This window comes from Kwoniella shandongensis, chromosome 10 (assembly GCF_008629635.2).
Source record: "Kwoniella shandongensis chromosome 10, complete sequence".
NCBI lineage: Eukaryota > Fungi > Basidiomycota > Tremellomycetes > Tremellales > Cryptococcaceae > Kwoniella > Kwoniella shandongensis.
The window spans coordinates 1,140,420-1,168,105 of record NC_089296.1 but is presented as its reverse complement, the minus strand read 5'-3'; the positions used below and the strand labels follow the sequence as shown (position 1 = coordinate 1,168,105).

General features: G+C 49.6%; 9 protein-coding genes across 9 annotated transcripts; 4 read left to right on the top strand and 5 right to left on the bottom strand.

The window, feature by feature from the left end:
• Positions 1 to 2,340: 2,340 nt before the first annotated feature.
• CI109_105819 (uncharacterized protein) lies at positions 2,341 to 5,031 on the bottom strand (the record flags this gene model as incomplete). Its single annotated transcript, XM_032004323.1, has 16 exons — positions 2,341 to 2,369; positions 2,473 to 2,491; positions 2,595 to 2,818; positions 2,893 to 2,959; positions 3,012 to 3,155; positions 3,224 to 3,355; positions 3,426 to 3,501; positions 3,557 to 3,618; positions 3,690 to 3,818; positions 3,883 to 3,937; positions 3,997 to 4,013; positions 4,083 to 4,259; positions 4,326 to 4,376; positions 4,453 to 4,530; positions 4,604 to 4,739; positions 4,874 to 5,031. The coding sequence occupies 16 exons, from the start codon at positions 5,029 to 5,031 to the stop codon at positions 2,341 to 2,343; spliced, it is 1,554 nt and encodes a 517-aa protein (XP_031861554.1).
• Positions 5,032 to 6,248: 1,217 nt separating this feature from the next.
• CI109_105818 (uncharacterized protein) lies at positions 6,249 to 7,528 on the bottom strand (the record flags this gene model as incomplete). Its single annotated transcript, XM_032004322.1, has 5 exons — positions 6,249 to 6,289; positions 6,386 to 6,410; positions 6,481 to 6,918; positions 7,059 to 7,214; positions 7,352 to 7,528. The coding sequence occupies 5 exons, from the start codon at positions 7,526 to 7,528 to the stop codon at positions 6,249 to 6,251; spliced, it is 837 nt and encodes a 278-aa protein (XP_031861553.1).
• Positions 7,529 to 9,441: 1,913 nt separating this feature from the next.
• Positions 9,442 to 9,882, bottom strand: CI109_105817 (uncharacterized protein; the record flags this gene model as incomplete). Its single annotated transcript, XM_032004321.1, has 1 exon — positions 9,442 to 9,882. One exon carries the CDS (start codon positions 9,880 to 9,882, stop codon positions 9,442 to 9,444), a length of 441 nt encoding a protein of 146 aa, XP_031861552.1.
• A 1,220-nt stretch (positions 9,883 to 11,102) lies between these two features.
• On the top strand, positions 11,103 to 13,854 carry CI109_105816 (uncharacterized protein; the record flags this gene model as incomplete). The annotated part of the gene is made up of 6 exons (XM_032004320.2): positions 11,103 to 11,212; positions 11,286 to 11,428; positions 11,557 to 12,027; positions 12,080 to 12,177; positions 12,246 to 12,397; positions 12,465 to 13,854. The coding sequence occupies 6 exons, from the start codon at positions 11,103 to 11,105 to the stop codon at positions 13,852 to 13,854; spliced, it is 2,364 nt and encodes a 787-aa protein (XP_031861551.2).
• A 208-nt stretch (positions 13,855 to 14,062) lies between these two features.
• Positions 14,063 to 15,892, bottom strand: CI109_105815 (uncharacterized protein; the record flags this gene model as incomplete). The annotated part of the gene is made up of 4 exons (XM_032004319.1): positions 14,063 to 14,892; positions 14,961 to 15,347; positions 15,410 to 15,707; positions 15,770 to 15,892. The coding sequence occupies 4 exons, from the start codon at positions 15,890 to 15,892 to the stop codon at positions 14,063 to 14,065; spliced, it is 1,638 nt and encodes a 545-aa protein (XP_031861550.1).
• Positions 15,893 to 16,269: 377 nt separating this feature from the next.
• Positions 16,270 to 16,652, top strand: CI109_105814 (uncharacterized protein; the record flags this gene model as incomplete). Its single annotated transcript, XM_032004318.1, has 3 exons — positions 16,270 to 16,368; positions 16,432 to 16,508; positions 16,580 to 16,652. 3 exons carry the CDS (start codon positions 16,270 to 16,272, stop codon positions 16,650 to 16,652), a joined length of 249 nt encoding a protein of 82 aa, XP_031861549.1.
• A 903-nt stretch (positions 16,653 to 17,555) lies between these two features.
• CI109_105813 (uncharacterized protein) lies at positions 17,556 to 19,421 on the top strand (the record flags this gene model as incomplete). The annotated part of the gene is made up of 10 exons (XM_032004317.1): positions 17,556 to 17,591; positions 17,653 to 17,719; positions 17,780 to 17,847; positions 17,917 to 18,147; positions 18,201 to 18,258; positions 18,307 to 18,352; positions 18,406 to 18,902; positions 18,982 to 19,124; positions 19,179 to 19,237; positions 19,301 to 19,421. The coding sequence occupies 10 exons, from the start codon at positions 17,556 to 17,558 to the stop codon at positions 19,419 to 19,421; spliced, it is 1,326 nt and encodes a 441-aa protein (XP_031861548.1).
• Positions 19,422 to 20,390: 969 nt separating this feature from the next.
• CI109_105812 (uncharacterized protein) lies at positions 20,391 to 24,759 on the top strand (the record flags this gene model as incomplete). Its single annotated transcript, XM_032004316.1, has 8 exons — positions 20,391 to 20,669; positions 20,747 to 20,938; positions 21,003 to 21,077; positions 21,156 to 21,863; positions 21,937 to 23,268; positions 23,330 to 24,541; positions 24,603 to 24,640; positions 24,699 to 24,759. The coding sequence occupies 8 exons, from the start codon at positions 20,391 to 20,393 to the stop codon at positions 24,757 to 24,759; spliced, it is 3,897 nt and encodes a 1,298-aa protein (XP_031861547.1).
• A 320-nt stretch (positions 24,760 to 25,079) lies between these two features.
• Positions 25,080 to 27,362, bottom strand: CI109_105811 (uncharacterized protein; the record flags this gene model as incomplete). The annotated part of the gene is made up of 3 exons (XM_032004315.1): positions 25,080 to 26,461; positions 26,517 to 27,256; positions 27,307 to 27,362. 3 exons carry the CDS (start codon positions 27,360 to 27,362, stop codon positions 25,080 to 25,082), a joined length of 2,178 nt encoding a protein of 725 aa, XP_031861546.1.
• Positions 27,363 to 27,686: the final 324 nt, after the last annotated feature.

Genomic DNA, 27,686 nt, shown 5'->3' with positions numbered 1-27,686 from the left:
GAAGACGAGAATAACGCATCATCGGGAGACGTGTATGAATTAGGTGTCGAGAACATGACAGGTGGTAGATCGTAGTAGGAAAGATGCGGGGACGATCAGGTTTGGTCGGTGGGGAAGTGGTGGAATAAGAGAGTTGAATGTGACCATAATATTGTTATTGTTGATAGGAAAGAGGCGATGTTCCAAAGTCGCATAAAAACGTGACGGTTCCGAATACGGTCAAAAGGACGGTTGTAAGAGTGACAAGATGTATTTTGAATCGATGTGTATTGATAACGGATTCGGATGCAGTGGTAGAGAGTAGCAGAGAGTGAGAAAAGGAGTATGAAGAGAGAGTTACAGTCAGCTGGGCCGAGTCACAAGACGCGTGGACGAGGTGAGACATCAGGTGGGAAAGGGGGGGGAGTGAAACAGCGCATCGAAAGGGGATTGCTCACCGGAGAGATGTGATTGTGAATCAGACGATTGCTCTCTTCTTCAATCACCCGCAGATGGTAACCTATCGATTGACTCTCTGAGCGGTTGGAGAGTAGTTTTGATTACCGAAAGTTTTGTCGACGAGACGTGGGAAGATCTGACCAGAGTAAGGAGAGACAAGGTGCACAGTGTTTGTGCGATTGATGCCTAACTGTGTGTGCGAAGGTTGGGCCGAAGGCACAAAGTTGTGGTGAAGACAAGTGTTGTGCGACTTGCAAATGGAAGATAGCTCGACAAGAATTGGAGGGTTCTCCAAGGGAAGACCGAAATATGCTTGATAAAGAGAGGTGATGGTATGATCAGAAAGATCTAACCTTACGAGGTCGTTGTTTTGAATGCTTCGTCGTCGCTGCGTTTCCGGAGTGATTGTGTTGGGTTCGATTCAGTCAAGAACGCGACGGAAGTGGTATGGAAGAAACGAAAGGTGACGAGCGAGCGATATAGAATAGGATGTTAGAGGTCTGCGCTATTGATGCTACTAGATGGGGATAGCAGATGATCTAGCGAGTAGCAAGTGTATTCCAGGTATGAAGTATTGAAGAATGGGGCCAGAAGAGGAAAGGAATGGGCAAGGATATGGGTGCCGCGCTAAATTAGTGTAGATTTTGATCACGGTATATGCGGGGTATGGAAGAGCGAGCAAAGTTATCATATATATGTATGCTCATGTGCAGGTCCTCCTCATGAGCCGAGAGGGTGTGTCTTGCAGTTATCACCTATTGCATGCTGTCTTCTCTCTCTCCCTCACTCTCCCTCACTCTCCCTCACTCTCCCACATTTCACTAGCGTCCTTTTTGATTTGATTTGTTGTCTTTGATCGCGCTTCTCCCGGACACTTAAGTACTATTTTACCCTGACTCTATCTCCATGTCATGCGCGCACCGGCCTCTTTTTCGCAAAGTAGAACCCGGATGATGAACCCCGTAGGTCGAAAATGAGAAGAGAGAGAGCAGGATTTCCCTGAATATTTAGACTATTTTTCGTCGATTTTTGTTAATATGCGATTATAATATTATTATTATTATTATTGCATTCGAGTGATGGCGTCAGAGCAGGAGACAAAGAGAAAAGGAGATGACGCAGTAGAGGGGGGAATGCACAAGAAAAAAAGCAATAACAACCCATCATGAAAGGCAGTTTAATGAAATCTCGGACCGTGATCGAAGCAAAGTATGCTGTGTTGGCATAAACACATACATGCTGTGACATCCAGGTCTGGACAGAAAAACATCTCAGACTCTTCTGCAGCCACAAATGACAATGGAATGGTAATATACACATTGGCGGGACACATCGATACCGAGTAACGACAGTAACGACAGTAACGACATGTGGTACACTAAAACTGAGGAGAACAAGACGATCATATTTACGATAGATAGTATGTACGCTTGCTTGGTTTTCCGGCCGTATAACCACCAAATAGATACACGCTCGGAGGCAGATTGTGACCGACCACCGTAAAACCCTCAATCGGAACGAAGAGGTCATCGCGATCGGGGTTTCATTTAAAACCCCCGCATTGACTTAGCCTCAAACGCCTTGATGGTTTTGCCTGACTTTTTGATCTCTGGGGTTCCTGAGAAACCGGAAACGAATCCTGCCACATACAGTGCATTCGATGCACACATACAACAGAAGAGATTCCGCTCTCTCTCTACAGAGGGAACCCATGTTGGCGTTAGAGGTTCTGACATTGCGCAGGGCACTTTTTGTGATGGTTTCAGAGTGACATCCGGACTTCATAATTTACTCATGTGCAACTCTCTCTCATTGTGATCCTTCTACAAATTCTGCCAACGCCACCAATCACACGCGATGCTGCACTGTACCTTTTGCTTCGATATAACGATTGGAGACCGCTTAGAGAGCATACCGGAAATACGGATTATCTGTAATGGTGGTCCTTATCAGCCATATGTTCACCTCGTGGTCGTTCAGGATGACGGTCAATTTCCAACACTGCAAGGGGGAGACAGGGCGCAAAGCACTCACTCCACTCGGTGGCGTCGGTCTAAAATCATCATGAAACGATCAGAATTACGTTAACGTCTTACGTCAAAGCCCCTTTCCTGCGGAAGGAAAAGGAAGGTAGATAACCAAAACGTGCGACTTACCATCCCAATCTCTTCAGCTTTCTTAGCCCTCTCCTCCTCTGACAAGAATGTCTCTCCACGAGCGATCGCCTCCTTGTCCCTCCTTTTGTTGGATAACCACATGTATACACCAAGAAGAACGTGAAGTCCCGTCTTGGCTACATAACCTGCCAACATCGCTTTGGTCGCAGTTGGATAACCGGCCGCTTTCTCGGAATCGATCAGGACGTGAGGTCCCGCAATATCTACTCGGAAGCGAAGCGAGCGATACAATACGTCAGATCATTTCGCTTCGTCTGGTGACGGTGCGGTTACTCACTTCCGACGCAGTAACCGATAAAAGTGACGGCAGTAATAGTCTGTCGCTTGGTATATCCACCCACGTTCTGCATTGTGAACTGTTAGCTCGGCCGATGAAATTACCGATACTGTATTCACCGCTGAGACCATAACGAGACTCAAGGAGAATCCGACTGATTGACACGAGGTGAACCAGAACGCTACGAGTCGACCCCATGTTTGGTGATGAGGCGCGTAGGTGAGCGCACAAGCAGCCACGATACATGTAGCATTACCGATGAACTGCGAACGACACGCCAGGAGCTGATTAGCTAAAAAATCACCTGTTTTGGCGCAGCTTCAGAACCCACCATCATGATAGCTCGACTGTTCTTAAATCGTCCAGCGAGATAGCCACTGATAAGCAAGGACACAATCTGCACTGCAGAGTTGGGGATGTCCAAGAGAGTCGTTTGGAGTCGATCAAAACCAAAGCCGGAGATCTGTAGGACGGTCAACGACCCAGTTAGTACTGTCAGCACTGTTGCATGGCTTATGACGAGTATTCCTCACGATGATGGAGGAGAAGTTGGACACAACACCGTTAGGGATTTGGGCGGCGATAGCAGCCAAGAACAGGATGTACAACCTGCATTTGGTGCTTCAGCCACTTGGTCATCGGTGCTAGAAGGAGTGAAGCTCACTTTGGATCCATGAAAGCTTCTTTGACCTGTTCGATCTTGAACACCGTGTTCTTCGTACCAGTCTACGCAGAAGCCCAACAAGTCAGCTATGTGACCACAACCTGAAAACAAGATAGGAATGAGCGCCACTTACCCTGTTCTGCGCGACTCGCTTGACGGCAATGATCTTCTGATCTTGAGAGAGGAATCGAGCCGATGCAGGAGAGTCGGGCAGGAAGATGAGGAGATAGATGCCCCACAAGGAGGTGAACGAGCCGAACGTCTATAATGGTGTCCGCGTTGGCGACGCTCCTGTCGTTTTGCCAGTCGTACTCCATTTAACTCACAATGAAGATCAGTTTCCAAGTTGCCACTTTCGAGCTAGTGGCGTGTCCGAGACCACTGCATTGTTTTGTCCGCATTCAGCGTTTGCTCGACCACAGAACACTCGACCAGCTCACTATGATATTAATGAGCCCTACAGCATCATCCGCTCAAGATTAGCTTGCCAAAAATCAAGGAAGTATGAGAGCAGAGATGTACTCACCAAGATCGAAGCGACACCGTTAAAACAGTACCAGGTCAAATGTCTGACCGGTTGTTCGTCCAATTTCCACCACATGGGAGTCATGAGTCCCAAACCTGGAGTGACGGCTGCTTCGAGCGCACCCAGGATGACACGGTTGATAAGGCCGCCAGCAAAATTGTGGCATGCTGCTGTGCACTATGGCGTGGCGAACCTAGCGTTAGACCGAACGGAAAGGTGTCAGGGATAGTGGCTTGGACATACGGTACAGACGATTCCCCAGAAGAAGCAGACCGTACCCATAACTCTACCGGTCTATCGAGTAATCCGTCGTTGTCAGCAATCATTTCCCAAGCTAGCCCTCGAGTGGAGGTGTATGACTGGCGCTCACTGGATACTTTTGTAACAAGACATTTGCTGGCCAAGCAAAGACCAAATAACCCAAATAGAAAGCAGAGGCGAACCAACTCTATACAAGTTGAAAAGCGATCAGTTCACTGCAGTCAGGCAAGCATCCTTCTCTGGTTACTGGGAGGACTCACGAATTGAGCTTGGTCGACATGAAGTCCCTGTTTCATACCCCACAAATTACCATAATTCAATGCTGTCTTGTCGAGGAATGCGAGTCCTTGCGTGATACAGAAAGCGGGTAAGATCCAGGCGTCGATCTTTCGCAGACTACATATGTAGATCGGTGTCAGTGCTCAGTCCCTGTACAGTACTCGCACATTGTTTTCTGCAGCAGATGGAGCAGAGCAGAGCAGAGCAGAGCAGAGTCTGAGTGATTGGATTGATCGCCAATCGCCACTCACACCTTTTTCGCTTCTTGAGGCGTCCATTCTACTTCTCCGGACTTTTGGTACAGATCCAATCCGATCTCATGCTCGACACCTCTTATACTAGTGTAGGTGGCGTCTTTTTCGGCGATCTCCCCCGCAGAAGCGGTATCATTCTTTTCGTCTTGCGACATTTTGATTTACCTCAAAAACAGAATCTTGGTTAGATCGAGCTAAAGATGGTTGCCTTGAAGAAAGTGGGGAGAGTCGACTGCATCTCATATATACCATGTCGAGGCTATACCTCCTCTTACGATACACCTAGCTTTCATATGGTCATACTTGGCATCCTGCCCACAATAGATGAACATGTTCGGACGGACACCCCCGGTCCGTTCTCCACAATCGGTGTCCTCCGAAGACGTATAAAGACCGCGATCTATGCCAAGAACACCAATTTGAACTTCTAAACATCAGCCGTCTCACGCCCTCCTGGTATAGTATGTATGTACTGTACGAGAAGACGCTATCCCATTTGCATTTGCATTTTCAGATTTAGTTTCGCAATAAGGCGTGATTCACTTTTGATCGTTATCTAACGTTGCGCATGCTGACGGAGATGACCGCTGGCGGCGATCGTCGACATCCTAAGAAAGAACCGTCGGATTTCGCCGCTCTCGCAGAGCGGGCGAATCGCGATTCTATTTGCTGAGCTGTATAACCAAACCACAAGCTATCGTGGCTCGTTCTCGTTCTGGAGGCACAGCGATGATGTGAGACATACATACAGATTGACTTGATTGCGTCAATCCGATCTTGGCGTTCCAACTAAGCTAAGCTATCTTTGAAAGCCGAGTGACTAGTGAAATCGCTGGCGAAAAGCAGATTCCTCTCCTGAGAACACTTCGCTAGGGGATGCCAAGCCGGAATACAGACGCAGCGGTAGATAAGCATATACGAAAGAACCTTAACTCCACGGAAGAAAGATCCAGATGTTCGACGGCGTGAAGCTAGGTCCACCAAACGCTTGGGACCTGCCAAGCTCGGTTTGAATGGTCGGCAATTAAGGTGTAGGCTGTGTTGGACTGTTGGTCCGGCCAGTAGCAATAGTCTTTCGTGCGAAGTACGTCTCGGTTGATAAGGATACTGTAGTTCACACAAGCGATCCAAATAGAAGTTGACTCTCAGTCAACGGTTCGAGATCTCCTGGTATAGACTGTGGTCTCTCCATCTTTTACTGACAATGCTGGTGAATAGACCGTGTTTTGACCTCACGTTTCACAGCATATCTGAAAACACAATCCGTTACAAATACAGTACAATTGAAGGTGACAGTACCGCTGACTCTAATGTACACATCTATTTCGCTAGAACAGGTCCAAGCCACTTAGGGACTGTCTGAGCTTCATCCTTAAAACACGGGTATATCCTCTTCCCCAAACCCGCAATATCCTATTAAGATGAAAGTTGTCAGTCAGACAGTGCGGCTTGGTAGATAGTAGGCCGTGCCGTCAAGGTCGGTCGCTCTGAATGGGAGGAACCACTCACCAAGGATGGAATCTGGATCATCACACTACACGACGAAACACACTGGTCAGTCTATTCAACTGTTTCGTTTTATCGAATTCCCTACCAGGACTCACCGGATTCTCGTACACCTTCTTCTCTCCAGCACCTAAAACGTCTTGAGACCCAGACCCATCGCTATCCTCGTTATATCTATTCGGTGAAGAACCTCCTTTCCCCAGCTTCTTTCTCGAGCCCCCTTTTCCTCCTCTTCCACTTCCCCCCGCACCCGCTTTCGTCTTCTTCCCTTTCTTTGTTTTATTGTTCTTCGTCGGTTTGTTGACATATGAGAATTCGGCGTTTGGCGCACCACAAGCCGCTACGCTCTTGACAGACGTTACGCCTCCACAACGACATTTGAAGCCCGCTCGAGAGGGTAAGAAGAGAGCGCCTTCCTCGTTCTCGCATGCTCGGAAACAGTCTTGTGGGGAAGAGTATGTGCCGACGGAGACGAAGGAGCCGATGAAGCCGGATGAGCAGACGATGAAGTGATGATCTGTACGTGTGAGAGCGGCCTGCAAATGTATGCAAGTTAGCACAATCCACAGTTCACGGAGCAGCGGAGTCCGAAGAATATGGACAAGATAGGAGATAGAAGATTGAACATGAGAGATAGACAATCCATTCCCGCTCAGTGCAAGACGTCACGACTCACCCTTGTCTGACCCATCCGACAACCAAACGATCCGATCGGTTGCACGACATAATCTGCAGGTTTTGGTCCCACCGACGAACAACTGCATTTATGTGATCCCTTGCCCAAGTCCGTGAAGTAAGAGTAAGAATATCCTCCGGAAGCGACACATGCATCCTGTTTGTTCATCAGTTAAGCATCATTCTTTCCCATCCCATACCAATTCAATTGTGTTGCGAAACATGATTTGAATCATGTTTAAGCATACACATGGAGCATGTGTGTGTGTGTTCCGTAATGATTCAAGAACTTACGGCGCATTCGTAATACGATTTCTTTGCCTCCACCGACTTAATATCCATCTTTGATATTGGCTTGAAATCACCATTCAGACATCCTACGAACTCTGAGCTTGTCGTCTGAGCTTGAGATTGCAGTATCGCCGTTGCGAGGGAAATGACCAAGAGGAGTTGGGGGAACGGTAAACCCATGATGTCTCGCTACTGGACGAAGGGGATCCTATGTTGGCGTCTTCTGAAGATTGACCTTTGTTGATATACTGTACTTGTCGATCCTGATATGATCTGTCCTACCTTTTGAGCTTACTATCAATATCCACTGTTGAGCGCAAGATGAACTAGGTCGAAGCGAAAGCCTATATCTAACAACGAATCACGGCGAGGGTCACGAAAAACGATCACTTTTAACACCTTCAGGTTTATAACGCGTAAATCACAACTACCCTTACTTACCGCTTTCTACTGTTCCTATCAATTGACTTACCCTTAAAATCGCTGTTGCTAAAATCTTTGCCTTTCCGATCTACTCCTACTCACGTTCGCTATCCTTCCATTTGACATGATCTAGTCTCATGCGCAGCGCACAATCCCACAGAACTCATATACAATCACAAGCATGATGGAGCTCCATACGCTGTCACTCCAGGGAGCGCTTCGAACCGATTTTCCTCAGATTGCGGAACACAAGAGTTCGAAGCGGTTTCGAGGGGTGTATCGTGTTTGTTAAAGAGAGAAGGGGTAATGAGGCAGCAGAGGCGACGGTAATCCTCATCAGCCCCTGCCACTATGAGGACGCAAGGGACACTCATACATCTCACTGTCATCAGCCAAAATATCCAAGGCTAACCGCATAGAGAGATCCTCGTCCGAGATATAGCGGTTGAATTTCTCCTCAGCTTCGCGACGTCTGTCTAGTGCGACGATCTTCTGCTGCATACGAGGTCGTTGAATCACCGTGATTACTGATGACATATCGTTGATCCGTGCGATGTATGTAATAGAGGGGACCAACGTCGTTGGGGACGACTCCTCGAAGATGGATCTCAGTGTAGGCATTTCCGATGACCTCCCTAAAACGACCTGTGGAGTCAGTAATCAAGTTCGACGGCGCTCGGTGAATCGCTCATCTCTCCTCGATTGGCAGATCGGTCACATCATCCATCTCGCTATACTGAACTAAGGGGTCTCCAACGTCCTCCAAGACCTCAACGTATATTCTGGAGTCTCGCATGAATGGGCAAGGCTGATTGTCGAACCTGAGAGTCGCTCGGTAGCAGACATGGTGGTCGTGTCTGTCGAGAAATTGATGTACTTCGAGGCTAACAGCAGATCTCTTGACATTCGGCAGAGGCGTCTTCGAGGAGGATGTAAGACAATTATGCGATTTGGCGCTCACACCTCGCACCTGGGTTTCATCGACCGGTCCAGCAACGGCCTGGAGAGAAGAGCCGTCAATGATGTTGACGTCGATGTACCAATTTTCTACCGGTTCGCTGAAACGCATTCGCGTGGACACGAGGGTCTGGTCGCACAGACAGGAAAGATGGGGGAGGCAGTGGCGAGTTGTCGTAAACAGAGCAGTATCTGAAACATGATCCACTCCGTGTTCTCGTCCTTTTTGTTTGTCGAGGACAGCCCGGTCAAAGGTTAATGCGGTCGATCACACAAGCAATGACAAAACCTAACCAACCAGACCATGTGGCACTTATGATGACCAAGGAATGCATGGCTCTTCTTGTCTTTCTCGTATAGACACATATCAACATGTCAACATAGAATCTATTATACAGTACATACAGGTCATGTCAGACCTCAGACGGAAATGGGAAGGCGAGGAATTGTCCGAGTTTTGTGTTCGATTCTGTGGCGCGATGGTGTATGAATTGGTAGGTGAGAGTGGAACAGAGTGATTGTATGTGCAGGGTGATGTGTTGTACTCGAGGAGAGATGATCAGACGAGTGATTGAGTTCGTGAATGTACGTGAATGGGGTTGTCGTTATAAGCTATCTCGAGGTCTTTTCTTTCCCCTCGCTTTCTTGCACCTGCTCTTCGTTTGAGACTCGGATGTGGAATAACCGTCTTGCAGGCGTCTGTGTTATGACCTCTAAGCTCGCCTGGCCAATTCGCTCGACGAGAGATCCAACTCGAACGTTGTTCTGAACGATTTAGTCGGGACGATGATCTTCTGACTCAATCCCTTCTTTGATCCTCCGGACGGAGTTCCTGCATGTGGTGTGTCGGCCTTTCGCGCGAACAGAGCACGAGAAAGCGGTTGTGACTTGGGAAGATGGTTGCCGTGGTTCTGGGCACTATCGACGGCGGGTGTGAGTGGACTCAATCCTCGAGGTCTGATAGACCGTGTGGAGGCAGAGTGAGAGGCGTTGTTGGAATGGGACGCGTTCTCGTTGAAGACCCTAGGATATCGCTGAGAGAGCGATGATTCCGCATGAGATGAGGGTTGGTTCGCGCTGGTGGGAGAGGTAGGGGTCGTGCTTGGAGCAGAATGCATGTCGGAGTGTGCTCGGAAAGACGTAGGTCGGTTCATATTGCTAGGTAGTCACTGCTATATCGGGTTTCGGGTCAGGTTGTATTTGGATGCTTGTTGATGGGTGGATGTTGTACAGCTAGTGGGTTGTGATATATTTCTGTTGTGGTGGTTGAAAGTGTTATAGTGGACGGTTGATGGATTGATGGATGGATGATATATGATTCATTGGAATCATGTTTTTGTTGGGGTGATTACCCAAATCGTTGGGGAGTCAATGCCCGGTGGAGGCCCCATTCCAACCCATTCCGCACCCCAACTCAAGGCACGGATCCCATGGATTCTTTGATCGAGACGGACAGCATACGTAATCCGTTTTAGGGGAATCTGTAAGCTTGGGCCCGCCGGATTCGGGGATGACACACTCCAGATTACACTAACCATATCCGCCGCGCGGCCGAAGAGTAGTACTCGATCTCATTCACACAATTAAGGTATCAAACGCTCGGATGCCTTCGCGTTCTGCTTCAGCCTGTACACCAAGATGTTCCCACGACACGTACACCCATGTCCACAACGTCTGTTAGCCTTGATTCACATCCGCTGGCAGTTCCTTGTGAAACTGATTTTCGAGCCTGGCTTACATCCGTGACTTCGCACACCAAAGTCCTCTGCCTTTCACATCTGTCTGCCTTTGAAACCTTCTCCTCTTTGCGCAACACTGACCGAGAACACCCAATGCGTATGAACGAGACTTTGACAAAGGAAGACGACTGACAATGTACCTTCGTCAAAGCTCCTGCTGACTGGGTTGTCTTCGGTCATGCCTCGGTTGACCACCGATCCTGCAACCGGAAGGAAGGTCGATCGTGACACGTTTCAGATGATCAGCTCTACTGACGGACTCTCCCCATCCTTGAATGATTGTTCAACGCGCAAGAACGACAAGGTCTATCTTGAAGCATGCAGTAATCCTCATTCGCCTAGGTGGGACATGTTCGTCAATTTTCACGAGTACCAAAGACAACACAAGTCTGCCAATACTCAAAGTCACACCATCCAGCCAGAATCCAGACGCTCAGACCCACTTTCATCGCAACGCCATCGGAACGGTACATCGAGCGTCTTCTATTCCAACTGACGATAGCCGGTCGATTCGGCTTGGACTCCTCCTATAGACATCTCGCATCCAACTCAACATCAAGTCATTCAACTATCAAGTTACTGATCAAATCGAACAGACTCTGCAATCTAAGGGCAAAAGGCGTGAACGCTACAAGATGACTATCTATGAGCCTACACTATTTTCTACGATACCGCATTATAAGAGGGCGCATAGTCAAGCCACCGAAGTCGCCCCGACCTCGGTGCCATTCTTCATCTCCGACAGGTGGGTCTGCTTTCTTTAGTTCTGGTGCAAAGACCTCGCGACTGATGATATATCTGTCGGCTACCGCTTGTAGCTCTCCATTCATTGAATATGGTACGACCGACAAGTCGAGCATCTCCCCATGGACGATAGGGTACGCACTGCAGACGGATGGATATGACCAAACACTTCATCTCACTTCTACGTCTAACTCAACCATTGCCTTTAATATCTCCGGTAAGGCTTGCTTTCGGAATCCTTTTCCCTTCTTTCTTTCTGTCAGATGTGATGGACCCAGATTCGGATCGACCGATGCTTCTCGCTCTTCAGAGAGATCGTCCAGATACTGAGTCAACTTCTCACAGCAACCTCGTTCACTATGCTCATTCCCTCATATCCTCAATGCCAAGCAACCATTCGGATCAACTCGTCCCTCCCCATGCCAGCTTGTGCCACCGAGTCCTCGTCGTCAAATTCTGCAGCTTCCGCCACCCCCTTCACTATGTCTGGCTTACCGTTTGGTGTACATCAAGTAGAATGGAACTCCGGGCCTCTAAATACAAGTGATCGACTCGTTTTGTGGGGTATAGACGCAGTAAGACTGGCGGAAGGATCTGCAATGTCGAATGTCACTGTGGACGATACGTTCACACACTCGGATCCCGTGTCGATAACATATGACTCACCGGATGGGAATGAAGCTTGGACACATCTGGCAGATGGGACAAGTAGTGATCAACGATCGTACAGTGAGGTGAACGTACGGGATGGGTACTTCAACAAGACGTTGGCAATCACACAAAGCAAAGATGCTTCAGTGACATTTTCAGGAAGTGGTGAGCATTCACTCTTTTGGTAAAATCAGGCCAAGCTGACTAGCGGTGACAGGATCTGCTATCTATCTGTACGGTACGGTTGGACCTGATTTTGGCCAGGCGTCGATATCGATGAATGGTCAGACCATCGTTTCTCCACTAAATCTCACTGTAAGCCAGCTCACACGAGTGACTTGTCTGGACAACGCCGTTGACAGTACCGTTCTTAATCGATGCAGTATCCATGGGCAATCGCCTCCCAGCTATTATGGTTCCAGACCGGTCTAGACACAACCAAGATCAACAACGTGACTATGACTAATCTGGGAACGGAAAAGATGGCTCTGGACTTTGTCATCCTTACCACTGATAACGATAGCATCTCCAAGCTGTACGTGTTGTCGCTCACCTCCAAGCTGCTCGACTCAGGCTGACATGCATTCTCGTGTACATTATAGTACTCATGCCAGCAGCACCAATTCATTCACGAAAACCCTTGCGGGGAAACTGGTTCTTTGTCTCGTTGTCCCCATCGTTGCGACTTCACTTGCTGCCCTCCTTCTGCTTTGCCTGTTCCGACGACGAAATCGACAAAGTCGAGCTAGTCGACCTCGTCCTCGATCACGCGGTCCCTCCTTGTCCCTCCAATCCTCTCCAGGCGGGCTGTTCCCTCATGAGAGGAAACGTCGAGGATCCGTGACGTCCATGAATAGTGGTTTCACGGCTACAGAGGTGTTTGTGTCCTACGACGAAGGGGTGAGCCAGAGGTTGAGCGATAGGTGGCATTCACCCACTGGTCCCGACCACGGAATGCAAGAGAGGGGCGAAACACCGCGAACGGCGATCGCTCCTTCCTTAGCGAGTGTGTCAGAAAGTTTGCATTTCTCGCCCTTCACAACACCGATAAGGAAGAATCACCCTCTTCGGTTTGTTGTAGGGTCGAATTACCCGGAGTCAATAGTAGGACCGCCCTTGCCCGCATACACGCTAGAGAGAACCCACACATTGGTGACAACAGCATCAGGCGGCGCTCTTCATAGCCCGGATGGAACCACTTCATTGACAACCATTGATTCCTCGCCCTCTCGTCACCTGACAGCAGAAGAAGAGAAAGCTGTTCAGCTTCGTATGTTCCGTGATCTGGTAGCAGCGGAAGGCAAGGATCCCGACAATTCACAGCCAAGCTCCTCAAGACTCCCACACTATGATCATAATCACAATGACGAAGATAATGATGATGTACCACATTCCGCGGCGAGACTCTCGACTGTTGCGCCAAGTTCGATCATGTCGATCTTTGCAGCTTCGCCCCGATCCGAAAGACGATTCTCAGCCATGACGGATTTTACGACAACCAATGCAACTCCTTTTCATCCCGACACCTATCCTCCACCTCCTTTGCCAACGCCACCAGCTCGTTTGAGGGTTGATATGGGATTCTTGAAAGATCCTAATCAACCATTTAGACGCGCGAAAGACTTATACAGTGCGACCTCAACCCCATCAACGACAACGCCCAAATCGTCTGATCGACTGCTTAGACCAGGACTTGCGTCGGCGGTCTCGCCCCGTGGCAATGCTGAATGGTCAGATTCCACGACCACCCGTACGAACAGGGCGCATGCTGAAGATGATCATGATGGTTCGTTTTCGATTGCGAGACACGGCGGTGGTCCCCCCCTGGATAGGGACCGAGCGGCTCGTAGGAGGGATCATAGTGTCTACTCGGCGTATACCGCGTTTACGGAAACGTCAGCAGCGAGACCGGATAGCGAGGTAATACCGTCTGAAGACTTTTTGACCACCTTGAATGAAGCGGCGAGAGAAGAGAGGGAGAGAGGTATGTGAAGTGGTTCGGGATGTCTAGTTGGTTGATTACATCGAGCTACGGTAGGATTGGTGTTACGCCTTGGAAGGCGCTGGTGTCAGTCTCTATAATGGTAGTGGTATGTATGCAATGCATATATAAGTCTGCTCGAACCACACCTAAAACACATGCTCTGTCTTGAGAACGCTTGTACTGTACACATCCAGTTCTGTCTCAATAGATCAAATGCTAGTCACTATCGCTCACAATCTCCTCGTCATCACTATCGGCCCCATCCACTTCACCCCAGCTACATCCTTCCTTCTTCTCCGCAAACAATGCTCCTCCCGAACCCTTCATCAACTCCCAAATCGCCTCTCCTCCACTCGTCACGCATTCCACCTCTTTCCTCGGATAAGCCGTCACGATCCTGAAATCGAGCGCTTCGGTATCCCCTCTCATCCAATCTGGTCCATCGTATCCTTCTGGTGGAGATGTCGGATCCGATTCCGGTTTATCCTCCGCTGAGATGAGTAGTGTCTCGGCGTAGATGAAGAGAGGGAGAGTAGAAGAAGACGGTTGGAATTGTCTCATATTCCTCTCTGCCGATATCGGTGTTCTCAAAGCGATCCTCACGCTCCCTTCCGAGGGAGGAAGTAAGTTCCGCCTAGCATATCTTCTCCAGACTTTCCTTCGCTCTTTCGCCAATTCTTTCTCTCTGAGCTCCCGTTCTGCTCGCTCTCGTTGTATCCTCTCCAATTCCTCTTTCTGTCTCTGAAGTTGTAATTTCTCTCGATCTTTACGTTCAGCTTCTTGGAAAGCCCGATCTTGCTCTTCACGCAAATGTCGAGATTCTTCTAGCGATAGTCGTTCGCGCTTTAGTCGCGTGAGGAAGGGCGTCGTACGTGGCAGAATGGAAGTGGTGAGCGTCTGTAAGATCGATGTGGTAGAAGTCGTTGTTGATGGAGGACCGGCGAGATTTGAAAGTATAGATAGACGCGGGGTGGAAGAGGATGGGTGGGGGAGTAATGATAGGAATGTAAGTGAGGGGTAGGTCGTGGTAAGCAGTGTCTGAGAAGCTACAACAATCGAACAAGTTCAACATCAGTCTTGCTCTCCTTTCATCTGGAACGCAAGGAGGACTCACCCTGATATCCCTCTCGACTGGAGATGTCAGCACCCCAAATCAACACTTCCTTCTCCTTCAACGTCCTTATGAACTCCTCATCACACAATACGTCCCTCTTGAACTCCTCATCATCCTCATGTTCGGCTGAAACAAGCACCACCAATCCCAATTTACCTTCCTTTCTCAATGTCGTCACGAATTCACGATAGGGTCCAATGTAGAATTCGGGAAGGGTGCCGGTCGCAGCGGAGCATCGGGTGAACCGTTCGAGTTCACGGATGAAGGCAAGAGAGGTTGTCGTGGGATCTTGAAGGGGACGAAGTTGTGTTGAGGATGTCGGCGTGGCTGGTGGGAGGAGGAAAGATGGGAATCGAGGAAGGAATGACAATGGGATGAAAGTTCGTACTGAATTGCAGTTGTGATATGTAAGTCGAGCGCGCCCACAGTCACTAATTGGCTTCACTCACCGAAGAAGTACCATACACCTCCGACTATCGACAGTAATAACGATATCGGTCTCGTGATCAATCCCAACACACCCAAGCCGACTCCTCCAGTACCTGGAGCGGCGCGATGTGGTCGGTGCGATCCTGATAATCTTCGAGCACCAGGAGGCGGACGGGGAAGTAGTGGATCTTCGACCTCGAGATGGGCTGCTGATGAACCTGTACCTCCGTATAGCGACGAAGGAGAAGTCGCAGATGATGAGGATGTGCGAGGTGGGGGATCCGATGCCTCCATCGAGAAGATTTGCTCGACGGTCGCCTGACAAACAATTGTTCTTTCAGCCCAAAGGAAGGCGCAAAGGGGTAGTCAAGAAAACTCACCTGGACATTCCATCCATTCTCTCTCAACAATCGCTCGTTCCTCTCCCTAGCAGCTGTTGAGTCCGTAGCTGTGATCGCGCACAGCTGATCGAGTGCGTCTTCCTGTGAGAGACTGAGTGACATGACGTGTCTTCAGACAAAAGAACTGTTGGTCGCGTGCGATGGTGGAAGTTGTATCGATGATGACAGTTGGTTGTAGACACGTCGCCGACGAGAGTGTAGACTGGATGACATGCTTCGGTCGGCCTGTGAATAGACCGGACATGCCACGTAGACCACGTGGCTGTGCCACCACCCCTTTGACTGCGGGAATTCCGACCGAGATGTGGAGGTTGATCAGGTAGAACTCAATTGATACGGAGCGCCGTATGCATAAAACTTGGAGCAACTAGCGGAGATGGGGACCACATCAGTTCACACGGCTTGATCCACAACTACTTAATTTTCTTCTCTCTTCCTCCTATCACACTTTCGTATAGATATAGTTTTGATAACTCAGAATGAGCACTCATATTACAGACGACAAACGTCAAGCTCCAGGGGATGTGGAGATCAACTTCGACTCATCCTCAATCCTTGACCAAGATGCCATCCAGCTGGTATGTCTTCTCAAGGACGCCTCAGCGGGCACGATCGAGCTAATGACTTGTTTTCCATTGCAGGCTAGTTTGGGCTACAAGTCCGCCCTCACTCGACGATGGGGTCAAGTCGAGTCTTTCGCAGCTGCATTCTGCGCAATGTCCGCCCTCTTTCTACACTCACTGAGCCAAATCTGCATGTAGCTGATGGGCGCAAATTGGATGGCAATAGGAACTTTATCGCCTGCGTACGAAGTTATATCTTCCTCGGCATTGCTGCCGGTGGTCCTGTTGCTGCTTGGTAAATGCTCCTCAGCTTTGTACACAGCATACCGAACGACAATCGGCGGTTCCCAAGGATGCGAAGGTCAACACTCGCACTTCAAGCAGTCATCGACGACGGCGGCGCTCAACTCGTACACCTCCCCGAATCCGAGCGAGCAAACACGAAATCCCTGTGGTTTCAATACACCTCTGGATCACGCAACAATCGACTCAACTCGACTTTGTTTTCCGCTTCTTTTTCGACGGAGAATGGTTGTATCGTGTTTGTTCCTTTTTGAGGGAGGGAAGAGATTGGATATAGGCAAGATTGAGGAACAGAGTTTCAACCACTCTTCTCTATCTCCTATTCCATCTCGTCTGTTCTATCCAGTCGCCTTGAAAAAGGTTGATATTACTTTCCTACCATTTCATTTGTGTATTACAAAATGCTGGGTACGGGTGCTCTCTGTCCATCACCCCTTGACGATTCCTAAGACGGTTCTTCCTAGACCACCAATACGAAGCCCTTGTGCAATGGCTTCGAGGGTGATTCCTCGGTACGTTGTCACAGGGTGTTCCGGTGTGGTCTCAAGAGAGAACTCGAGGAGATCAATAGTCTTGTCTAACTGGAAATGGGTTCACTGCTCGTTCCCAGTTCGGACTCGACGGGGTGAATTAAAATGGACAACGAACAGAGGGCTGAGATGAAAACCGTCTGAACCTGCTCGAGACAATGCTCGCGAAGGGAACCCCCGCTTGTAGTTTAGGTAGCCGCGATGGTGATGAGGGTCTAGGTTAAGCTTCCCTTTGTTCCTTGTGATGGATGGGAGATTGATCTAGGCCCGATTCGACATTGCGGCAGTTCCGCCTTTTTTGTTTGGTCTTGGAATTTGTGTTGATGAAGGGTTGTGGATAGGACTTCTTCCCTTATCTCTTGGATCTTTATGACTGTGACTGCAGCCGTGCTTGCTGAGATTTGCGTGCGTCGTGTCCATGATTCCCCACCGTGTCCTTAACTAACATCACACTGACCGAACGCAGTCTGCCCTTCCTCTATCTGGGTCAATCTATATTTGGGCTGCGGAAGCTGCAGGGGGTCATTCTCGACGTAAGTCCCTTCTATCACCCATTTAACTGCGACATTGGTAGAAGCTGACGATCAAGCTAGTCATTGGTTATGTCGTCGCATGGTGGGCATGTACTGCTTGGATGACCTTTTGCGCCTCCGTTTGTCAGGTACGCCTATCTCCCAATCGTGTCGTCGATGAACATTGGGAGACTCATACTATCCCCTTCGCTATGTAGAATGCCGCCAATCACCTCCTATCGGTTCTCGTCGTTTACGGTGTCGACTTCCCTGGCGGACTGACCAACGACTCGGTCAAGTTCCGTGCCGTTACCTGGGCTGTAGCAGAGATCTTCTTCTTCATTTGCATCTCCCTCAACTATCTACCTCAAAGGTATTACGCTTGGATCTTCAAGGGGAGCATGTGTCTGATGTTGGTCGATACGCTTCTCAACCTGATCTGGTTGCCAGTGAGTTTCAAACCTCATGCGAACACACAAGATGGCCGTTGACTTGGTTACAGATCGGAGTGTCGAGAACTTACGGTTTCCGATCCGCATCCGAGGTGTTTACTTCTCAATGTAAGTGCAATGATTACTCCTCGTACTGCTTTGCTAATTGTACTACAGACAATGGGACAGGTGCGCCTGCCGGATGGAATTGGATGTTATGCTTGTGCGTAAATTCTGTGGTCACACATACAAGCCTATCTGACAATCCGCTCGTAGCTTATTTGGAGCGAGCGCCGTGACCGGCTTCGACGCCAGCGGCCATATCGCGGAGGAAACAAAAAATGCCAGTGTGAAAGCAGCTCGAGGCATTTTGACCTCGGCTTTCGCAAGTGGTGGATGCGCCTTCTTCACGAGCATCCTTTTCCTATTCTGCTTGCCCGACCTCGATACTTGGTCTACATTCACCTCCCCTCAGCCATTCGTGCAAGTTTATGACCTCGCTCTTGGTCGTGCCGGTTGTATCATCATGACCACCATCGCTGTCATCGGATTACTGCTCAACTGTTCTATCGCTATTGTCGCGGCATCCCGATTGGTCTTCGCGGTTGCTAGGGACGGTGTCCTCCCTTTCAGCTCGTACGTGGGCAAGGTGACTCCCGATGGACGACCTGCCCACGCTGTGAATGTGATGCTGGTCTTTGGCGCCGCTCTGTTGTGCACGATCTTGCCCTCCACTGTCGCCTTCACTTCGCTTGTCTCAGCTGGTGGCATCCGTAAGTCCATTGCTTGATGATATTTACAACTTGATTCTCATTCGACTCGTGACTGATCTTTGCCTTCTACTACTCCCAGCAACCATTGCCGCATACGCCCTCATCTCGTTCTGCAGACTGGTGTTCACTCCCAACTCGTTTAAGACTTCCAAGTTTGGCTTAGGTCCATTTGCCAGACCTTTCTATATCATCACCTTCCTGTGGAACTGTTTCATCTTTGCTGTAAGTGAGCAACAGCTCTGCTACTGTATATTCAAGCTGATGCCCTTTTCATAGGTCAACATTTCGCCTTTCTACTTCCCTGTGGAGAGTGCAGCGGGCTTCAACTACTCTATGTGAGTTGGTCATCAAAATACAATGCACGTCCCTATCGCTAACAGCTTGTTCGTCCTGATCAGCGTCATCTTCGTAGCGGTCACTTTCTTCGGCGTTCTTTGCTGGCGGTTCACCAAGCCCGAGACTTGGCTCCGACGGGACTTGCTAAGCACCATGCACGAGGAGACCGATCGCGTGCGTTAAGCGATGTCCGCGACGCCCCGTTTCTGGAAAGCCCTTCAACAGAGCTTTTCGTACTGAAACTTGACCGGAAGCGAATCTGGTCGAATGCTTGATTCTGTAGTAGATGTCTGATGATTTTTTCGCTGTCTACTATCGTTCCTTACTTCTGCCATATGAACTCTTTAGCTCAAGCAAGTCAGACAGATAGGCGAGTTCCAACGCAATGTGTCATGCGTGTACTGCTCTGACGCATGAAGGACCGCAAGCCCCCTTGCTTGTTGTCTTAGCGGCACAACGCATCGTACTAATACATCCAGTTGATATTCCAATGCGGACCATATACTAATCGCTCCCGCCAACCAGCCGGCCATCTCGTGCACTTCAGCAAGTCCATGGCTCAACGATGCGGAATGCATATATACTGACGATTCATACTCATTTCATACCTCTTTTCTTCACCCACCTCTCTCTCTCTCATACACTCCCAAAAACCCCAAAACTGGACTCCTGGTGATCCATTCACAAGCGCTTGCAAGCCTACCTCACCCACGTATAACGATCTAAAACGTCTTTGACGAACTCTGCTCTCTTGCCCCTACAAATCACTTACTCTCTAAAGACTAAAGACCAAACCCTGCCGAAAAGCTCAATTTCACGCAACAAGAAAAGGAAGTATAACGCTAACCAATCACATCGATACGAATAAGAGACTTTGATTAGTCTGCTCTAGATCACCATCATCAACAAAGAAGGATAAAGTATCAATCACCGTTTCGGCCGGTCCCGAACTCTGTATCACAGAAGAGAAGAGAAAAACGAGCAGTGCTCTACCAGGTATAAACTTGCAATACCGAGCTCACAAAAAGCGCCAGTGAACGAAAACCTCATATCCCAGGTCGTCCAGTAATCTACCCCTCCATCCATCCACCTCTCTCCCCCCATTGTCTTTTGTTTCAGTCTCACCGAACGAATCATCTACTACAGCTCAAAATGGTTTACATCAAATCATCCGTCCTCGTAGCTGCTGCTGCGTTCTCCGCAACGACATCTGCTCTTCCCGCTAGCGGCAACTCAAACTACGACGCCACATCTGCCACGGCTAGCCCTTCAAAAGCCGCTGCAGTTAATCTCAATATCGATTTGGGATCGAACGTTGGCGGCAGTGGCGATCGTCAAAGTGTACCTAGTTTGACCTCGCCTACCGATCTGGCGAGTGCTACCGCTACCCCCTTGGGCGATTTGTTAGATGTAGATGTTCAAGTTGCAAAGGTATGTCGTGTCCCTCCACTATCACTGCAGATTCACGTCGTGAAATGTTCATCCTAGCTGACATGTTGTGTGTACAGGACACCATCCTCTCTCGAGATGTCAAATCTGCCACCCCCTCGAGGGCTGGAACGATCCTCAGAGCCCAACCTCAACAAGGTAAAGACCAACCCGCGGCTTTCGGGTCGCACGACAAGTCCAACGGGAACGATCGGGTCTGGAAAGGTAAACTTGGTCGACGAGGACCCTGGAGGAATGTACCAGGTGACAATGTGAGTGCTTCTCGACTCGTCGACACAATATCACAGTTCGCATGTGCTGATTGATTCGTTTCAGCTCATCGATATCAACATTGGTGGAGTCGCCGCAACACCTGCTTCCGTCCCAGCTGATCTGCCTTCCGGTGTTCCTGTGAGTAGCCTTCGCCAGCCCACCACCTTGTGCCTGCGACAAGATATTGAGACTGACATTTCTACGCCGCCGCCACAGCACCGACAAGGTTATTTGATTGACCTGAATCTCCGATCGCACGACGATCGACACGATCGAGTCATCCTCACTGGCGATGGCGATGCTTACTACCGCAATGCCGACCGTCACCACCATGGCCACGAACACGGTCACACTCACGAGCACGTTCACGTTCATGATAACGATAAAAGACATTCGCACAACCACCATACCGTTCTCGAGGTGATTGGTGATGGAGATCGGAGACATGGACACGAACATGGACATCGATATGAGAATGTCATCGTTGACGATGGTCGGTCTCACGATCACGGCCATGATCATGTTCACGAACACATTCACGGCGATGATGGTTATGTCTACGGTAAAAGACGACACGATGACCACGAGACTGTCAAGATCATCCATGATAGTGATGAAATCGATCACGAACACGGGCATGAGCACGAGCATATCCACGGACATATGGATAAGCGAAGACATTCCGATTCGGATCGAGTCACATACATCGATCATACCCATGGACGACCTGTCGAGGTGATCGAAGTTGGCAATGATAGGTATCGACACCGCTCTCATCGACCTCATGATATCGAGGTGATCAACGTCGGTCACGACGACGTCCACGAACATATTCATGAGCATACGCACATCCATGCTAGGAGTCATGGTCGAGAGGGTGGCGTTGTGGTTGTTGAAGGTGGCAGTCATAGACATGGTGGTGATGTGAGTGTTCCCCTCCTCCTCTTCCTTGGGTCAAATTTGATTGGTACTGATGTGGCCCCGTCGATGCTTTCAGGTGACTGTCGTGAACAACGATAATCACAATGATCGTCATCATCGTCATTCTGGATCAACCACTGTTGTGAACAATGACAAACGGGATATCCCTGGATTGACTTCCAAGCTCGCTGGTCTCGGTCGAGCGTTCCTCAAGAAGGCCAGGAGTCACGACGACAAACACGACAGTACTTCCAGCACTACGATCATCAACAACTCTGAAGATCGTGGTCGTCATGGTCACGGTCATTCTGGAGATAGTAGCACTGTCATTGTGAACAACGATGGAAAACATCATCGTCATCACGATAGCGATACGACTGTGATCAACAACAACAGTAAGCGAGGTCATCACCACTCCGATCGGATCTTGGTCGTCGGCGACGAGAGACGATATCATAATGCCGATTTCTACTATCGCAATTCGTGGGACAGGGGACTGAGGAACGGTCGACCTATCTACTTCACGAACGGAGACGATTTCAATCGTGTTCGAATGGTTGGCAGTCGACATGGTGGAGCGGAGTATGTGACTTCAGTTCCACAGTACGAGTCGACGGTGGGATACGAGCCGGTCCAGGTTGGGTACGAACCTGTCGGATACGAGTATTACAAGCGCAGTCATGGTGGAGAAAGTAGGAAGGAGAGATACGATCGACACTCTTCGAAGCACGGTAAGAAGCAAGCATCACCCAAAAAGGAGCGTACCCAACCCCCGGCTGTCGCTGCTCCGGCTGAACCTGCTGCTACTGAGGACGGTGAGGAGGCAGTGGATGAGGCCTCGAATGCTGGTGAAAAGAGGAGATGGCGAGGCGATGGCGAGACGGTCGTAAATGAAGGTGGAAGACATCATCGTCACGGTGGTGATGTAACAATTGTCAACAACGAGAAACGTCGACACGAACAAGATGATAGACATCGTCACGATTCCGAAAGGTATTGTCATGATGGTCGATGTGATTTCACCTCTTCCTCCGACAGACACGATCACCACGGACATCACGCCGATGGCTTCCACTACGACCACCATCACAATGACAACGAACATGGAGGGGATGTGACAGTTGTTAACAATATGGGGAAACGTCGTCACGACGAGCATCGATATCATCACAATCAGCACCAGGGAGGACACCACTCGTCCTCTGAAGAGTGCAGAGATGGTCGATGCGATAGACGGGGTGGTGATGTGACCATTGTGAACAACGACAAGCGAGAGCCCAAACATGAACGTCCTCATGGTTCGCACGGAGGGCATAGGGATGGCGACGATGTGACGGTGGTGAACAACTACAAGAGACAGGTCGCGATGAACAGTATGGGTGGTGCTCCAGGTTACATTGATGTCACCGTGAGTGAAGCATAACGCTCCCTTTTCCCCACCTGTTGCTGACTCACTTCACCACCTGCAGAGCCCCGTGTTCAACTCTACCACGGCTCAACGAATCGCTTCGCTCGTCTTGTCCACATCTAACGGTACCGATGCCAACTCGACCTTTGTCTTGAACGCGTCGAACAACATCCGTACCCAAGTGTATCTCGTCCCTCTCAACCCTTCCAACTCCACCACCAGCTCGAGCACCATGTCAGCTGCCTCGTCTTCTGCGAACGCCACAATCGCTTCCACCCCACTTCAGGTGAACTTGAAGCTTCCGATCTTTGTCGCTTCTTCGGCGTCTGTCGAGCCATACTGCGCTACATTCGATCCTTCGCCTGAATCACCTGCTCCACTTACTGTCATGCCTTGTACGAACGATACGTCAACCCACGAATCCCAAGTGTTCCTCTACAACCCTGACACAGGTGTCATCCACCCCGATTGGCAACCGTCGACCGATGCACAACAGCTCTTACAAGCTGTTTCTGACGATGTGGACGATAGTCAGGATGACGCGATGATTACCGCCAGTGCGAGCGCGACGATGATAGCAGCGGAAAGTTATCAGACCGATCTTACTGCCGCTGGAGCTTGGGGGACGATGTCGGATAGTATCACCCCTTCTGCCACTGCTTCAACGACAGGTTGGATGAGGAGAGCGACTGCTGCCGCCGCTTCACCTACTACCACAACCGTCACATTCCCTTCTTCTACATCGGCGTCTGGTCCGGCTTCAGGATCCAGCACGAGCGGTTCCGCCTCGTCCACCGCCTCCTCCCCACCTCCATTGATGACATCTGGTCCATCCAGTTCTACAGACTCCAAATCCATCCCTCAATCCAATACCGCCTCCAACGTCACACTAATCTTCACCCCTGCCACACCTGCAATGATCAACAATGCTGCCTCGCTCAATGACGACGACAACAACGTCGATGACGTTTCAGAGCCTCAAACGCAAGCTACGTTGTCCCGACGATGGCATACGCCCGATTACGATGGTGAAGGTCGACATCTTAACAGGGAAGCGTACACAGGTGATCTTCCCAAGAAACATTCCCTACCCGTCGTCCCTGCTTCATCCTCCGGTAACCCCGCTGTCAGCTCTACAACTCCCGTTGCGGCCGCGGCAGGTGTTACTATTGCGGCGAATGCCAAGGCAATCGTCCCTGCTTCAGCTGTAGCTCAGAATTTACCAAAGGGAGATTGGACAATGCCCCTTGTTCAGTCGTTGGGTGCACAGAGAGTGAGTCGACTGCGACAATTCTGACCGGATCATCTCGCCATGAACTGACTGGGAATTTTAGCCGATGGTCGCTCCTCAATCCCTAACTGCGCCGTACGAGTAGGTCCTCCTTCTTTGATTTGTACAGACACAAAGCTGACCAAGTCAGATCGTAAAGATGGCGATGGACTGCCGACTCTGCCAACGCTCAAGCGGATAGCGCGAGTGTAGTGGCCTAGATGCGATTCAGATGGACGATGTTGCTCTTGCTCTTGATTGTCATTCTATCTCTCTTAGACTCTACTTTGTATTGTACGCTCTTGTAACGTAATTGCTGATTAATTCGAACGATATACACTTTGATAGGTAAGTAAATATTGAGTTTTCGTTCGTTTGATATAGTTCAGTATCTGTCGCGTGGAATAGATTGTGTTTCGAGCCAGAAGGGATTGTGTGTCCAGATCATGTATGCATCCTTGTCCATTCTCCTCACTGTCCATTACAACGCAAATCGTACGTGCTCAAAGATTCAGAGATTCGAGCAGTATACGACAGTGGTTCAAGTCTTACCAGAACCGAGGGAGAACATCTTCATACCCCTTCTTTTCCCTTCTGCTCCGGTAACCGTACCACCTCCGCCAAACGTTCTCTTCCTGCTCGTACTGGAGAAGGACAGGCCGTCCTCGGCGTCGTTGTTGGTATTGACATTATCTTGGCCTCTGTGAGACTGCGGTCCGCCCGCGCTCCCCTGGCTCTGAGAGAACACTTGCGTAGCAGAGATAGACGATTGAGATGCTTGGGGTAGTATGCCAGTACGATGAACAGAATGCGACGATTGCGAAGAAGGGAAAAGCGGTCGAACTCTACCCGTCGATGACTGACTAGCTTGTCGGAAAGGATTACTGCTTTTTGGCGTCGAGCTCGGTTGCACGGGCGATGAGCCGAGAAGAGATGAACGTGATATTGATTGAACTGATTTAGGCGTGGAAGTTGGTCGGAACATGCTTGTTGTTGGCGTTGGAGAAGTGGCCACAGCTGGTCGTTTGGTCGTACTAATTATTTCATCAAGAAGATTTGATGATACCCTCGCCGCTTTTTGACTTCTTGACCAACTGAATGTGGATCCGCTGGACGAAGTTGGCGCAGAGATACCACCACCACCTCCTAGTGTCCACTTCAGTCTGTCCCAATCATTATTCACCATCCTCACCATCATCAACTTTCTCTCACAGTCGCCTTCCTCCTCTTCCCCTTCATCACTACTCTGTTCCAACGCTGCCACAGCTGCAGATTTACCTTTCCCTTTGACGAATCGTTTACTCCGATCATTCGCTCCTGTGTCTTTGAAAATCTTTGCCTTTTCCTTTCGCTCAGATTTGTACCATTCCTTATCTAACCTCTTCCACTCTTCCCTCTCCTTCTTCTCCGCCATCGTCTTCTTCCTCTTCTCAGCGGGCGTCATCTTCTCGAACGCCTCTTCTTGACTTTGCAGTCTTAAAGCAATCTTGAGGTTACCGCGGAAAGATCTCACCTCGTCCTCGACTTTAGACACGGAGGTACCGTAGATCTGGCCGACGCCATTACCTCGGTACACGGATCTGGAAGAATCGGTCTCGAATTTCTTCTTGTAGTCAACGGCAGCGGGCTGAAAAGGCGGTTCGGGCAGGTACTGGACGGGTATAGGGCGAGTCGTCGAGCTTAAGTGAAGGGAAATGTGATTTCGTGTAGATCTTGGTTGAGATGATTCAGCGGAAGTAGGTGATTTGATCAGGGACATGCAGAGATTGTCGAGGATTGTGGACGGCGGGAGATTGCGCGCGAAGAGGGGCAACAAACCGTCTGTGCAAGGTTGGAATTCGGCGTTATAGTTGGAGAATAGAGAGTTGGAGAACCGATTGAATATCTCGATACCAGTCGTAGTACAGGAGGTCTCTCGAACATCTACAGGCAGGTTTCATCAGCAATAGAACGGTGTCGCAGTCAAACCCAAACTCACCTAGCATCACGAGACCAGGCCATCTAGCGAGCGACTTCATCGACCTATCGCTCACACCTTTACATCCGTTCAGAGACCAGGCTCGTAGTCTCCACATTCCTCTCCCTTCTTTCGGATCCTCATCTCCTGGTAGCTCCAACGCACTAGCGAGTAATCTTATCGATGCGTCCGACACTCTGGCGCCTTTCATCCACAGGGCAGTGAGATGGGTACACCATCTCAGCGCAAGGACATTCTGATCGTTGACCACTTCGTCCATCCCGTCCAACGATAACGTGGTCAGGAAAGAGATTGGCGAGGAAGGTTGTAACGTAGCGTAGAGTTTTGGCAGTTCCACAAAAGGATGTTCCGGATGTTTAGAGATTGGATTCGGAGCGAGGTGAGCTAATATCGACCACATAGAAATGGCAAGGTCGAAAGTCGAGTTTGTCTCCTCTGGATCACTGAGAGCGGAATATCCCCAGACGGTCGCTTCGTCAGGATTGAAAGCCCTCGATCCAAGTTGTTCATCTTCGTATCCCCTATCCACCCGAATACGACTGAATATCCTTTTCAGCAAGACTGGAGAAAGACCGACGAACGAGTGTGGCGTGAAGAGGTCAAAGTTGCGTGAAATGCTCGCGAGACAGTATGAGTGCAGGGATTGGACATGACGACGAGTAGTGAAGTTTAAGTCGTATTGTCGTACTTGGGTAAAAGGCAGAGGCGCGAGATGCCATACTGGTTTGTTCTGCGCGACCCTACATGATAAATCAGCTTGGTCATCTACGCAGCGCACAAAAGAACATACGAGATGGTCTCATCTGTAGACTCTGCTCCAAATCCCGACTTGACGTAGTCTTCCATGATGTGCGAGTCCCAATGTCAACAATTCGAGAAGGGACCTAATGTTCTCGGTATCACGAGACGCGTCTTCTTGAAGAAAAAGCAATCGCGTTATAGCGACAAGACAAACGATGTCCCATCGAAACAACGATTGTGCTATCTGACGACCATGTTGATGAGAACCTGATTTTTGGCCGTTTAAGATACAAACATATATCTTTTAGGGCATTCTAGATATTCTCCACTACAAATGACTGTCCATTCTTTTGGGACGCGGTACGTTTTCTTTCTGGACGCGGAACGATCGAGTATGTCATGACGTGGCAATATTCCTGACAGGTGTGC